Source organism: Podarcis muralis, chromosome 2, assembly GCF_964188315.1.
Source record: "Podarcis muralis chromosome 2, rPodMur119.hap1.1, whole genome shotgun sequence".
Taxonomy (NCBI): Eukaryota; Metazoa; Chordata; class Lepidosauria; order Squamata; family Lacertidae; genus Podarcis; species Podarcis muralis.
The window spans coordinates 13,413,270-13,427,888 of record NC_135656.1 but is presented as its reverse complement, the minus strand read 5'-3'; the positions used below and the strand labels follow the sequence as shown (position 1 = coordinate 13,427,888).

Here is a 14,619-nt window from a genome sequence, read left to right as displayed (position 1 = left end):
TTTTTGTCTCTTTAGCTTCCATTGGTGATAGCCACCTGGGAGTTTTACTTTCCAGTAAATCTTTATATCTTATCCAAACATTGTATAGTGCTTTCCTAACAATATGGTTTTTAAAACCTTTATGCATTTTTACCTTGTCATACCATATATAAGCATGCCAGCCAAATCTGTTGTCGTACCCTTCCAGATCCAAAATGTCTGTGTTCTCAAGAAGCAGCCATTGTTTCAACCAGCAGAACGCTGCCGATTCATAGTAAAGTCTCAGGTCCGGCAGGGCAAACCCCCCTCTATCTTTTGCATCAGTTAAAATCTTAAAGTTTATTCTGGGCTTTTTGCCCTGCCAGACAAATTTTGATATGTCTTTTTGCCACTTCTTAAAACAGTCCATTTTATCCAGGATCTGGAGTGTCTGGAATAAAAACAACATTCTAGGCAGTACATTCATCTTAATAACAGCAATTCGGCCTAACAAGGAAAGTTTCAACCTTGACCATATTTCTAGATCTTTCTTCACCTCTGTCCAACATTTGTCATAGTTGTCTTTAAACAAATTCACATTTTTAGAAGTCAAATTCACACCCAGGTACTTCACCTTTTTTGTTATTACTAAACCTGTTTCACTTTGAAACTTCTCTTTTTCTGCCAATGTTAGGTTTTTCTCCAACACTTTAGTTTTTTGCTTATTCAATTTGAATCCTGCTACTTGACCAAATATCTCAATTAGTTCTAATACTCTTTTAGTACTAGTATCTGGCTGTTGTAAAGTCAATACAAGGTCATCTGCGAATGCCCTTAGTTTGTAATTTCTGGCTCCGACCTGAATCCCTTTAACCAATTGGTCCCCTCTAATCATGTTTAACAAGACCTCCAGGACTGTTATAAAAAGCAAGGGAGATATTGGGCACCCTTGTCGTGTACCTTTTTCTATGGGTATTTCTTCCGTAACCACATTGTTCACAATCAACTTTGCTTTTTGCTTAGAATATATAGCACCTATACCGTTTTCAAAACCTTGGCCTACCCCCATACCTTGGAGATTCTTCTTCATAAAGGTCCAACAAATGTTATCAAAGGCTTTCTCCGCGTCCACAAAGATCAGCACCGCCTTTCTGTTAATGTTCACTTCCAGCAGTTCCAAAATGTCTATAATGTTCCTGACATTGTCTGACATATGTCTCTCTGGGAGAAAGCCTGTTTGGTCCTTATGAATCTCCTCAATCAGTACTCTTTTCAATCTTTTTGCTAAAATGTCTGCAAAAATTTTGTAATCCACATTAAGTAATGATATAGGGCGGTAGTTTTTAACCTGGTTCTTTTCAGTCTCTGTTTTCGGTATAAGTGAGATGAAAGCTTCTTTCCACGATTCAGGTGCCTTTTTCCCTTCCAAAATTTCATTGCAGACCTCCTTCAGTGGTTGTATTATCCATTCCTTCAATGCCTTATAGTATCTAGCCGTTAGGCCATCTGGTCCTGGAGATTTTCCCAACTGCATATTCTGAATGGCGCCCTCTATTTCTTGCTCTGATATTTTCTCATTCAGAATCATTTTGCTTTGATCTGAGATCTTTGGTAATCCATACTTCTTAATAAATTCTTCTATTTCCCGCTCATCAATTGGCCCCTGTGTATATAATTTCCTAAAAAAGCTTTGGAAACAGTTGCTTATCTCATTTGGTTTATGAATAATTTTTCCATCCATTTCCAAACTTGTCACAGTGTTCAGTTTTTGTCTCTTTTTCAGTTGCCATGACAGAAGTTTCCCACATTTATCTGCCGATTCAAATGTTCTTTGTCTCATTTGCTTTATTTTCCATTCTATCTCTTGATTCATCAGTTCCATATATTGCGTCTGGTAATACTTTACTTCTCTCAAAATCTCATGAGACTTTGGTTTAGACCTCAATTTCTTCTCACCTTCTTTTATCTTTTCCAAAAGTTTTTCTTTCCTCTCATTCTGCTTTTTCCTCTTTATAGAGTTTTGTTGTATCAGGAAACCTCGCATCACGGCCTTACTTGCGTCCCATATTATTCTTTTCTCCACATCTGTTCTCAAATTTATCTCAAAATAGTCTTTCAAAGTTTTTTGGGCCTTCTTATAAATCTCTTCATCTCTGAATAGGGCGTCGTTCATCCTCCATCTGAAGGTTCCAGTTGTTGTTAATTTCATCTCCATCTTCACAGCATTATGGTCGGAGCAAGTCTTTGGGCAGATTTCTGCTTTTTTTATCTTTGGAGCCATGCTACTAGTTACCCAGATTTGGTCGATCCTTGTCCATGTCATTTTTGCTTCAGAGAAAAAAGTTCCCTCTCTCTCCAGAGGGTTCTTCACTCTCCAAATATCAATCAGATCCAATGTTTCAGTCATTTCAAAAAAAGTCTTTGGTAATCTTCCATCTTTAGAAATTATTTGTCTCTGTGCCTTGTCCATGTTAGTGGAGACAACACCATTCATGTCTCCCATCATTATGATTTTAAAGTCCAAATAGTCCATTAAAGTCTCATGCAACTTCTTAAAAAATTCCGCCTTCCCTTCATTTGGTGCATATATTCCCAATACCAAAATTTTTTCTCCTTGAACTTGTATTTCTATTGCCAGATATCTTCCTTGTTCGTCTTTAAATATCATTTTCGGGGCCAATTTTTCCTTTGCATAAATCACGACGCCTCTTTTTTTGACCTTATCTGATGAAATAAATTATTGTCCAAGTCTCTTGTTTACAAGTAGTTTCCTGTGTATCCTGGTCACATGCGTTTCTTGTAAACATATTAAGTCCAATTGCTCTCTCTTCAAAATATGGAAGACTTGGCGTCTTTTTCGGGGAAGGTTCAAACCATTACAATTCCAGCTAAGAAGTTGCAGAGACATTGTACTGCTATGTACCTATTCCTCCAACTGCTCCGAGTTTTTGTTCCTCCTCCGATGGTGGTAGTAATCCAAATGAAAGATTTGCAATATCTGTCGATTCTTTGTCTCCTGTTGTTTCTATTACTCCTTTCTGCAGGCCCTCCTGGTATCTTTCCAAAAAAAGTTCTTTATCTTGAATTGTCTTTATTTTAATCTTCTTCCCTGTGTAGTTAAAAGACAGTCCTTGTGGGAACTCCCACCTGAAAAGTATGTTATTCTTCTTCAGCAGGTAAACCAGGTCTTTGTAGAAGGCCCTCACCTCCAAGATATATTTAGGGATGTCTTTAAAGATCTGAACTTGACAGTTCTGAATTTCTAAAGCCTTGTGGTAGTGTAAGTCCAGTATTTTGTCCCTTTCTTCTTTAGATCTCAGTGTAATCAGACAATCCCTAGGCTTTTTGCCTTGCCTTCTGCCCAGCCTGAAGGCCGTTGTTATTTCAAATTCTTCCTCCTGTAGCTCGTCCTGCCAAAATTCCGAAATATTTTCTGTTAGGAATTCCACAAGATTGTCTTTCTCATTCTCTGGAACCAATCTTAATTTTAGGTTCTTCTCTTTTCTCTGAAGTTCCCACAGAGCTAAAGTTGCATCATGTTCATTCACTTTTTTTGCAATCGGTGCAAGCTCCCTCTTTGTCTCCTCTGCAGTATCTTTTGCACTTTGAGCAATCCCTCTTGTTTCAGAATTTTCTTGAATCAGTTTATTTATAGATTCTGTATTAGAGGCCACACTTGCCGTATTCAGATCCAATCTTGTTGTCAAATCATTCAATTTTTTTGTGTTCTCCGCTGACTGCTTTGTCAATGCTTCCAAAGACTGATTTATTTTAAGCAGTGCCTGTGTCATTGACTCCATAGATGCAGTTGCTACTTTTTCCTGTCCAGCTGGTGTTGTGCCTTGCATCGAGCCCCTTTTCTTTTGAGCTTGCTGGATTTGTTTTGCTTTTGCTCTGGTTGTTATCTCTTCTGGTTGGCCACTCATATCCTCAAGGTCAATCTCACAGGAAAGGTTTACAAGTGGAAAAATCCACTCTTTTTCTCTCACTATGTCAGATTCTCTTAAAATCCTCTAGAGGGAGCATTTAATTGTATCCAGTTAAGGGAAGTCCCAAAAAAAAAGGCACATGAGGCAGAGAACAAAGAGCCCAAGAACAAAGAGTCCAAAAGTCCACAGTTAAAGTTAAAACCAAAAGTCCACAGTTAAAGTTGCTATTCCTGTTTCAGTATCCTTCCAAATTCAACAAAATAACTCCATTAAAAGTTTATACTTTGTTTCAGTTCAAGCACCAACTTTGTATCAAGTTTAAGTTGACAGTTCACTTTCCCGGTGCCTTACTTCGGCAGCCCGTCTCAGGGTTTTGGCAGTGGAAGATCTTTCCCCTCTATTTATTTCCAGCAGGTTCACAGTGTCCAAATTTCCTTCCCCCCTCTCCTGCTCATTGGGGGGAAGTTTAATTCAGATGACAGGTTTTGACATTTCAAAAGGTAGCCTTCATTTAAGTGCAGCTTGCCTTTTCGTTGCTCTAGTTAACATGCAGTCCGGGGAGGCAGACTTCCTTATTTAATGCCTTTCCCGTTTTCAGCCAAATCTTTTAAAATCAATTTGAATGTCCCTTTCCCGTCTGTCGATCTTACTCACGGGTTTTGTGGTCAAATTGTAGTTTCAGGAAGGAATCGGCGCTCTCCGTTCAATGGGGACGCGGCTTCACTCCGCAGGCTGGGTTACGACTCTCAGCACCGCGCTCACTCCCGATGCCGCTCCGGAGCCTTTAAAAAGGCTCTTTTGCAGTACCGGGGGGCGCGAAAGGTGCCCACCGAGTCTCCTTGTTCACAGGCTTCAGCGCCTGTGATTTTAGGGGTCCCCCGCTCGCCGTAGCGGGTCAGACCCGGACTCGCGGAGCAGTCCTTCCTCGGAGCTCGAGGTAAGGACCGCCATTAAGCGATGGCGCCGACCGGAAGCCATAGACCCAAAGGTTACCTGAAGGACATCAAAGGCCACCTGATGTCCCCAAACATACGATTATACATGTGATTCCCTACAACAGGGAGTCGTAAACTATCAGATGCAGATCCACGCAGATCGCTCCATACACGCATAGATCTGCGTGGATCAGGACTTCAGGGATTTTGGGACTTCAGGTGGGCTTTGATGTCCTTCAGGTGAGGAGGCCTCTTTCTTATGATTTTTTTTTAAGTATTTATTTATTTATTTAATCATTAAAGATTTTGTTTTCGGTGGAAACAGATGAACTTTGCTTTGCAACACTGGTAGCCGCACCGTACATTTAAGGCGCCCCCACCAAGAATCCTGGGAACTGTAGTTTGTTAAAGGTGCTGGGAACTGCAGCTTTCTCAGGGTTCTGGAAACCATATTGAGCTCTTTGGAATTCTCAGAGATTTTTTTTTGGGGGGGGCTGTTAACAGATGCTGCGGAAATGAATTCTTCTCGTGGTTTTCCGTGTACGAGATCCATCCCAGTATATAAGCACTACAGTTTGGGAGGAGGCCAGTTGTTTGGAAAGCACAAGACTGACAGAAAAAGACACGCAGACTTTTGTGGACTGTGGCAGATGAGAACAGAGGGAGTGCGATTTGGGGAGAATGTATCTTATTCTAAGGAAAGCTTAATTCCAAAGAAACAGAAAAGATGTTTGACTTTCTAGGATATGGCACTGCTGTTCAGATCGCAAGTTACCCAACCTCACAATTACTTACGGTCATGCAAACAGACCGATAGCCCATTCTAGTCCAATGCACTGATGTCGCCAAAAACCGGACGGGTGATTCAAGGAAGCTTCCAGGCAGGGCATGAAGGCACTTAGCTCTTCCCCCCTCCCAGAACTGATATTCCAGGACAAACCTTTTTTATATCAGAACTTTAATGCGCTATTAGAATTAAAAGAGGGGAAAACCCAGCTGGATGGGCGGGGTCTAACTAAATCACTATTACGGTGTTTTTCGCTCTATAGGGCGCACCTGACCATAGGGCGCACCTAGTTTTCAGAGGGGGAAATCAAGGGGGAAAATATGACACCCCCCCCCCCATCTCTGGGAGCAGCCAAGTTACAGGGAAGCAGGCAGAGGCCTTCTCAGTGGTGGCGCCTTCTTCATGGTGATCCACTACTGCTTTAAGGGAGATCTTGGAATAAGTAGATTTGTTGCTGATCCAAAACACCCACCCACCCCACTCACACATGAAAACAAAGACCACCACAGCCAACTACAAATGAATAACCACACCCTAGGCCACCCGACCCCACCCATCTTTCCCCCCCTCCACCTCTTTCCCCTTTCCTTCCCAATGTCTCAACAAATGAAAGTGATTTGTAAAAATGTTACATGGGGGGGAAACATGAGAGAGAGACATTGCACACTTTTGTAAATCAACAAAATCTTTAATGAATAAATAAATACTAAAAAAAAATCATAAAAAAGAGGCCTCCTCACCTGAAGTACATCAAAGCCCACCTGAAGTCCCAAAATCCCTGAAGTACTGATCCACGCAGATCTATGTGTGTATGGAGAGATCTGCGTGGATCTGCATCTGATAGTTTACGACTCCCTGTTCTAGGGAATCACATGTATAATTGTATGTTTGGGGACATCAGGTGGCCTTTGATGTCCTTCAGGTAACCTTTGGGTGTAGGGCTTTCCTCCATCTCCACTGCGCAGGATTCCTCTGGAATGACAAGATCACTCGAACAGCTTTCCTCCATCTCAACTGTGCAGGATTCCTCTGGAATGACAAGATCACTTGCACAGCCTTCCTCCACCTCAACTGCGCAGGATTTGACAAGATCTTCCGCATGGGTTTCCTCCATCTCCACTGCGGAGGATTTCTCTTGAATTACCAGGTCTAGCAGAGAACCACACTTTGAACAAATAGTTAGACTCTCGCTTTTCACCGCACTTCCTGGGGTAATCACCACTATAGTTTCTATTTGAGATGTATCTGTTGCGGTGGTCCTGGTGCAACATCTCTCCATCCCAACAAATGCTGCACTCAGCAGCTGGAAACCTGCAGCGATATAGCCTAGATAAATAGAAGGCCCAATATGCTGCTCGCTGGGAATTTGAGGCAATTCAAATGTTTCAGGGAAGTCAATTCCCCCATTTTGTAAGACAGCAGACATGTTCCATATCACGGAAATCAGGATGAGTATCCCTGCTGGTAAGTTCAGCAGAGCTCCAAGCCCAAAAAAGGTTGAGAGAAAATCCTTATGTTTTCTGGCCTCCAACACATTGCAGAGGGCAAATAACTGCAATCCAAGGGCCGCTGAATTCATAATGGCAGCTAAGGCCATTAGGTCCTGAGCAATAAAAATTTCCCTCGGGAGGTTTGGATGTTGTTCATGGAGCTCTTCACAATGGTAATAATAGTTTCCGTCGTTCGAAGGGTCTTTCAAAAAACAGACCTTCCAGATTCCGATCCAGATGTTTCCAGATCCAATTCCCTTTATGTTTTCTACACGCCATACTCGCCAGTTGACAATGGCTATTGAGGCAATGCACGTCATCCAGGCCATAATATCCATCAGGAATGCACACAATGGGAAGCAGGGCACTAATCTCAGCCATCTGACTACCAGGTAGCCTTCTTTCACCCGCAGGGGGGGTTTGGAGAGGAGGGGGGCAGGGGAGACCTTGGAAGACATCCTGGAAACAAAAGAGAAGACAAGATGCAGTGAGAGAGGGAATAACAAGCAGGTCTAGTCATTGAAGGACATCCTTCCATGCGCAGAAAGAAGCAGCAAAAGAAAGAGTTCCCCTGCTCTCCCCTCCCCCCCCCCCCCCCCGGTTAGGTATAGACATCTGATCCACACATACTTTCTTCCAGCAAACTGCTACTGATTTAATATACTCTTGCACTGTTGCTGTGAAAATGGCCAGAACCTCAGCAACCTGTTGTGAATGATGGGAGCCGCTCATGTTTCGCTGTCCTGCTATCTGCTACTGCAGCTATCCTGCTCCACTGAGCATAAACTCAGCTATGGCATAGTGAGGAATGTTTAATCCATAAACTTACGTGAAATGCCTTCCTCAGCTAGAGTCTAGCGTGCCAGGAACAGAGCAGGTATTTGCTAGGTGTCCCTGAGCCTCAAGAAGACTGAGCTGTTGGCCACTGAGCTGACGTTCGCCTGAGCAGCCGGCCAGCCACAGCAGCAACTGCTCTGCAGAATTCTTAAGTCAGTTACAGGCCAGTTAGAATCCTGACAACAACACAAATCATAACTCCAAGGTACTGGTCATCTGGAACATCAGGAAAGTGGAAAATGGGAGGGAACTCAGTTCTCTTCTTTCCCAATGCAGAGTGTCTATTCCAGGACACTGTGCAGTTAAAGCACGTTCTTCCTGAAGTCAGATTCAGAGCAGTTCCAGCAGTGAAAATGGTGATGTGTGTATCTCAGTACAGATTTGTTTGATGGTCCTGAATGCATTTCATAAAGGATCTCCATGTACAAGAAAGGCTAATAGCATGAGGCCCTGAACCATAAGAATTGCCTTGGCAAAATTATTGAAGACTCCTTACAAACCTATCCTTCTTCCCCATCCCATCTTGTTTGGACATTATAGTAAGGGAGAAGATCTTAGTTCTTTTCCTTTGCACTGGGATTACATGAAATTTGTGCCATGGGACCCCATCACTCACACCAATACGGGCAACATCATTTTCAGAACCTAGGTGCCCATGATTTAAAATTGCTTTCCTAAGACACTTCAGTCAAAATATTTGTGTTGCTTCCTTCCTGTTCCTTTCTGTGTTGATGCTCCGAATGTGAGCTGCTCAGCTGCATGCAGTTTCCACTGAAGTGTGTGTGTGTGTGTGTGTGTGTGTGTGTGTGTGTGTGTGTGTGTGATTAACATTCGGCCAAGCAATGGGCCTAAATCCATCTATTTCACCTGAAATAACTTTGGGAGCCAGCCTTTAAAAATCTAAAGTAGATATCAAATTCAGAGGAATTAAAAGCTGTCATCTTTTTGACTATTTGAAACATCTTAGAACATACACCAATGTTAATGTTTGAAGGAAGGCAGCAAATGGAGCATTGGAGCCATCCATTCATTTCAGGAGTTGTGACCATTGATAAGATGAAGCACTTTCACATCGCATGGCAGTTTGCAGTGTGCAGTGCTTTTAAAAAGGTTAAGGACCCCTGACAGTTAAGTCCAGTCACGGCTCTGGGGTTGCGCCACTCATTGGCTTTACTGGCCGAGGGAGCTGACGTTGGTCCACAGACAATTTTTCCGGGTCAATCAATCAAACCTTTATTGCATTAGCATACAGCCATAGCAGGATAAGACAAAAATGCTAGAGACAAGCAACCAAACAAAATTCAAAGCGATAATACTGGCGTGATGACATTTAAAATTACCCTAAGACAATAATGTAAAAATTTAGTTGCCAACGCCAGGAGTCTAAAATGGAGCTGTATAAAAGCATATATTGGCCCAAAATAGGCTCGGCACATTAGGTTAAAAGGTTATAAAAGAATTAAAACAGGTCCAGGTCTAGAACACACTACCCAGTCAGAGAAGCCCTGAGTTTCCAAGCCTGCACTATAAAGATTGCCACCCCACGTGTAATTTGGGGATTTGCGTCCACAAGAAGCGATTTCAAACAGTCTTCCTTAGATGTGATGGTGGACGGGATCAAGAGGAGGAGCTTAGTTCTTATTAGCTCATATATAGGGCAGTAGAAAAAGAAATGTATGAAGTCCTCTACTTCATTCATTGTGCATGGGCATAGACGCTGAGTAATAGGGGTCTTAGTGTAAATCCCCTGCAAGAAGGCCGTGGGTATAGAATGGAAACGGGCCATGGTAAACGCTCTTCTCAAATTGGGCTCCGTCAGGTCTATCAAGTAGTTGGCAAGTGAGCATATCCGTCAGGTCGTGGCGGATATGCTCCTGGAGACACCTAGCTTGGTTGTCCTGGGGGATTTTAACATCCATGCCGACACGACCTTACAAGGGGCCGCTCGGGACTTCGTGGAAAGCATGGCCTCCATGGGGCTGTCCCTGAATAAGTTTGGCCCAACTCATAGCCATGGACATGCCTTAGACTTGGTGTTCACCTCTATGGATGTTGGTGATCTGACACTAACTAAAAGCGAAACAAAAGAAGTGCCATGGTCAGATCACTTCCTGGTGCAACTGGACTTCTCCGCAACCCTTCCCCTCTGTAGGGAGGTGGGACCGATTCGGATGGTCCGCCCCCGCCACTTAATGGATCCAATTGGCTTCCAGAGAGTGGTAGGGGATGCTTTATCCCAAGTTGATGGCCTTTCAGCTGATTCCCTGGTGGCACGCTGGAATGCGGAGTTAACCAGGGCTATTGACTGTCTGGCTCCGAAGCGCCCTCTCCGATTGCATGGAGCCCGGACAGCCCTGTGGTTTTCCCCGGAGCTGAGGGTGATGAAACAATCGTTGAGACGGCTAGAGCGCCGGTGGCGGAAAACTCATTCTGAATCAGACCGGACACGGGTTAGAGCTCAATGTCGAGCCTACCAAGTGGCAATGACGACGGCGAAGAGGGCCTTCTTCGCCGCCTCCATTGCATCTGCAGAAAACAGCAGCAGGAGACTTTTTCAGGTGGTTCGCAATCTATCGGAACCACCTGTACCACCGGGGCCTGGTAGGGACCCCAAGATCTCCTGCAATGCTTTTGCAAAGTTTTTTGCAGATAAAATCGCTCAGATTCAGAAGGAGGTAGACTCCACCGTGGGAGCAGGGCCAGGGCGGGAGAGTGCTAGAGTTCTGTCTGGTCCTGTTACATGGGATCAATTCCAGTCTGTTACCTCCGAGGATGTGGACAGGCTGCTTGGAAAAGTGAAACCGACCACCTGTCTCCTTGATCCTTGCCCATCCTGGCTGATAAAAGCGAGCCGGAAAGGGCTGGGCGATGGGCTCTGCGGGGTGGTGAATGCTTCCCTCTGTGAGGGAGCCTTCCCAGACCCGCTGAAAGAGGCGGTCATTAAACCGCTTCTTAAAAAAACATCTTTAGACCCGGCCAATTTGGCCACCTATCGCCCAGTCTCAAATCTGCCATTCTTGGGCAAGGTGATTGAGCGGGTGGTTGCTGAACAACTCCAAGCACGCCTGGAGCAAACGGACCATTTTGATCCCTTCCAATCGGGATTCAGGTCTCACCATGGGATTGAAACTGCCTTGGTCGCGCTGGTTGATGATCTCCGGCGGGCTAGGGACAAAGGTGAGAGCTGTTTCCTAGTTCTGCTGGATCTCTCAGCGGCCTTTGACACCATCGACCATAACATCCTTCTGGACCGTCTAGAGGGGCTGGGAGCTGGGGGCACTGTCATACAGTGGTTCCGCTCCTTCCTCCTGGGCCGTGTCCAGAAAGTGGTGGTGGGGGATGAGTGTTCAGACCCCTGGGCTCTCACTTGTGGGGTGCCTCAGGGTTCTGTCCTCTCCCCCATGCTTTTTAATATCTATATGAAGCCGCTGGGAGAGATCATCAGGGGGTTTGGACTGGGTGTTCATCAGTATGCAGATGACACCCAGCCCTACCTCTCCTTTAAATCAGAACCAGTGAAGGCGGTGAAGGTCCTGTGTGAGTGCCTGGAAGTGGTTGGAGGATGGATGGCGGCTAACAGACTGAGGTTGAATCCTGACAAGACAGAAGTACTGTTTTTGGGGGACAGGGAGCGGGTTGGTGTGGGGGATTCCCTGGTCTTGAATGGGGTAACTGTGCCCCTAAAGGACCAGGTGCGTAGCCTGGGAGTCATTTTGGACTCACAGCTGTCCATGGAGGCGCAGGTTAACTCTGTGTCCAGGGCAGCTGTCTACCAGCTCCACCTGGTACGCAGGCTAAGACCCTACCTGCCCGCGAACTGTCTCGCCAGAGTGGTGCATGCTCTAGTTATCTCACGCTTGGACTACTGCAACGCGCTCTACGTGGGGCTACCTTTGAAGGTGACCCGGAAACTGCAATTAATCCAGAATGCGGCAGCTAGACTGGTGACTGGGAGTGGCCGCCGGGACCATATAACACCGGTTCTGAGAGACCTGCATAGGCTCCCAGTACGTTTCCGAGCACGATTCAAAGTGTTGGTGCTGACCTTTAAAGCCCTAAACGGCCTCGGTCCTGTATACCTGAAGGAGCGTCTCCACCCCCATCATTCAGCCCGGACACTGAGATCCAGCGCCGAGGGCCTTCTGGCGGTTCCCTCATTGCGAGAAGTGAGGCTACAGGGAACCAGACAGAGGGCCTTCTCGGTAGTGGCGCCCGCCCTGTGGAACGCCCTCCCATTAGATGTCAAAGAGATAAATAATTACCTGATATTCAGAAGACATCTTAAGGCAGCCCTGTTCAGGGAAGTTTTTAATATGTAACGCTGTACTGTTTTTAACACTGATTGGGAGCCGCCCAGAGTGGCTGGGGAAACTCAGCCAGATGGGCGGGGTATAAATAATAAATTATTATTATTATTATTATTATTATTATTATTATTATTATTATTATTATTATTTTACCACTTTCACTTTAGGGAGCCACGTGGAGAGGCGAGCTGAGGTGGACTGTGCCCGGTCCATGGCCTCGTCTCTTGTAAGAATCCAGGCCCGGATTTTATGTTGGTCCCAAGATGACAGCGTGTCAAGATCTGGGAGGGAGTAGCGTGCAGTAATAGTCTCCATGGCCTTGGACCATTTGTTGCTATAAGAACAAGTTAAAAAGGCTTGTCTGGCTAGTAGGGAACCTGGGGCTTTAATTAATTTACAATAAAAACTAATAATTCTAATGTGGGCTCTCGCAACAATGGAGGGGAGGCCCAGTTCTGTTCTTAACTGTGCAGCAACCGAGCCCTTGGGGAGACCCAGTGACTTTCGTGCAAAAAGTTTTGTAGGATCTCGAGCCGTTGTAGTGTTTTTAAATTCCACCCCCAGATTTCAACCCCATACAGTAACATCGGGAGGACTTTACTGATAAATGCTTTTCTGATTGGTGGAACCAACTGGCTGCCTTTTGCATAGAAGAATTTCTCCAGGGCAGCCAGGATTTTTTCCAGGTCTTGTGGCCAGCAAGACTAAGCCGCTTCTGGCGAAACCAGAGCAGCGCACAGAAACGCCATTTACCGTCCCGCCGGAGCGGTACCTATTTATCTACTTGCACTTTGACGTGGTTTGGAACTGCTAGGTTGGCAGGAGCAGGGACCGAGCAACGGGAGCTCACCCCGTCAAAGACGCAAGTCCAGTTCTGTATCTGCATGACATCCTCCACACCCAAATGCTCTCCCGTTCTGTTTCCCCCACTTAATCCGGATACACCATCTCCATTGAAAACTCTGCTCAGTGACACCCATCCAATAGAAAAGTGCTGACCGTCTTCCTGCAGATACACTTCCGTGCAGGGGTTTGGCCGACAAGTTCTTCCCGAGTGGGGGGATGTTTTCAGGGGCTCTTTGCTTTTCCCTGCCTCCCCTTTCATCCTCACCTGAGGAGATCTTGGCCATTCTCTTGACAGGGACCTCCCTTCTCAGGCCGGATTTCTGTTTTCCTTCATTCCTCCTTCTCCCCGCCTGGTTCACTGAGCAAATAAGAGAGAGGAGGTTTCATGGAAGTCAAGGTGTGCAATGGATCTTCAGGGCATTGGGAAGGAAGAAAAGGTTCAGGAACAAGCGACGCAGCAGCCCCCCAAGCGGAAAAACACATTTGACATATCGCTCATGAGATTCGCCCCCCCCCCCCCTTTTAGGATATATATGCAGAACATCCCGTGCTCCTATTAATATACAAAGTGGGGTATTTCATATGATAAGAACAGAGGAAGCTGCCTTAGACGGAGCCAGACCAATTTTGGGAAAGTGCTACATGGGCCAGTCCACCAATTGGCTACCAATGAGAACATAGCAAAACAGAAGATGGCTGCCGTATGGTGTGGTATGAAATAAATTTGCCTGGCTGTGAGTGTGAAGGCCGCTCCCCACAAGGCCCTTTCCACCTGGCCTAGGAGGGCGAGGCCCACTCTCACCAGCCCCACTGAAGAGGCTCCTCATGAGGCTGGAGGAACATCACCCCACTGTGAGGCGTGAAGGCCGCTCCCTGCATGTAGGTTAATTCACAAGCAAGGGCAGTGAGCTCCTTCAAGGTGTTTTGTTTTTATGTAACAGTTCAGATTTTGCAGCACTTATTCTGATTGCTAATGCTTTTGCTTGGGAAATCTCAGTCATGAAAGAAATAAGAGTGAAGACAAGCTCCTGAAGTCATTGGCGTAAGCCAAAAGCAGGAGGGCAAAAGCGATAAGTTTTCAATCACGATTGGCAGGCCAATTCTGAGAGGAAGGGACTGTGGTCAGTGTTTTGCAGGAGCGATTCAGTTGCGTGCTGACCATGTCAGTTTGCCCAATTAAAGCAGAATTAAAGCACTCTGGTGCAACAAATCCACTTTTTAAAGGACTTATTTGCAGTTAGGGGAGTGACAGGGCAATGCACTAAAAAGTATAGTGTAAATTACTGATGGTGGAACCCAGAAGCAAATCAGGATGAATGCTAAATAGAATTGGCATCATCTAAACTCCACATAAATTTTGTGCAAGCAATTCAGGTTGAGTGTTTAATTTATTTTATTTTTATTTTTTTAAGGATCTGCACGAGCCCCTTTACTGACTTGTGAATTCTACCTTCACATACAATGGTCATTACGCTTTCACCCAGTTTCCAGTAGATGGCGCCATCTACTGGAAGATAGCAATAAAAAGCC

General features: G+C 45.2%; 1 protein-coding gene across 3 annotated transcripts; it reads right to left on the bottom strand.

Annotated features, from left to right (window-relative positions):
• Positions 1-6,260: 6,260 nt before the first annotated feature.
• Positions 6,261-14,462, bottom strand: LOC144326875 (claudin-34-like). Of its 3 annotated transcripts, XM_077923888.1 has the most exons (4): positions 13,892-14,462; positions 13,355-13,447; positions 12,397-12,577; positions 6,261-7,558 (listed from the first exon to the last, which is right to left on the bottom strand). In XM_077923888.1, exon 4 carries the CDS (start codon positions 7,555-7,557, stop codon positions 6,478-6,480), a length of 1,080 nt encoding a protein of 359 aa, XP_077780014.1. In that variant the 5' UTR covers position 7,558; positions 12,397-12,577; positions 13,355-13,447; positions 13,892-14,462; the 3' UTR covers positions 6,261-6,477. The 3 variants fall into 3 exon arrangements, with proteins under 3 accessions (XP_077780014.1, XP_077780013.1, XP_077780015.1); XM_077923887.1 differs by lacking the exon at positions 13,892-14,462 and having other exon boundaries at positions 13,355-13,781; XM_077923889.1 differs by lacking the exon at positions 13,892-14,462 and having other exon boundaries at positions 12,397-12,524; positions 13,355-13,781.
• Between the last annotated feature and the right edge of the window lie 157 nt (positions 14,463-14,619).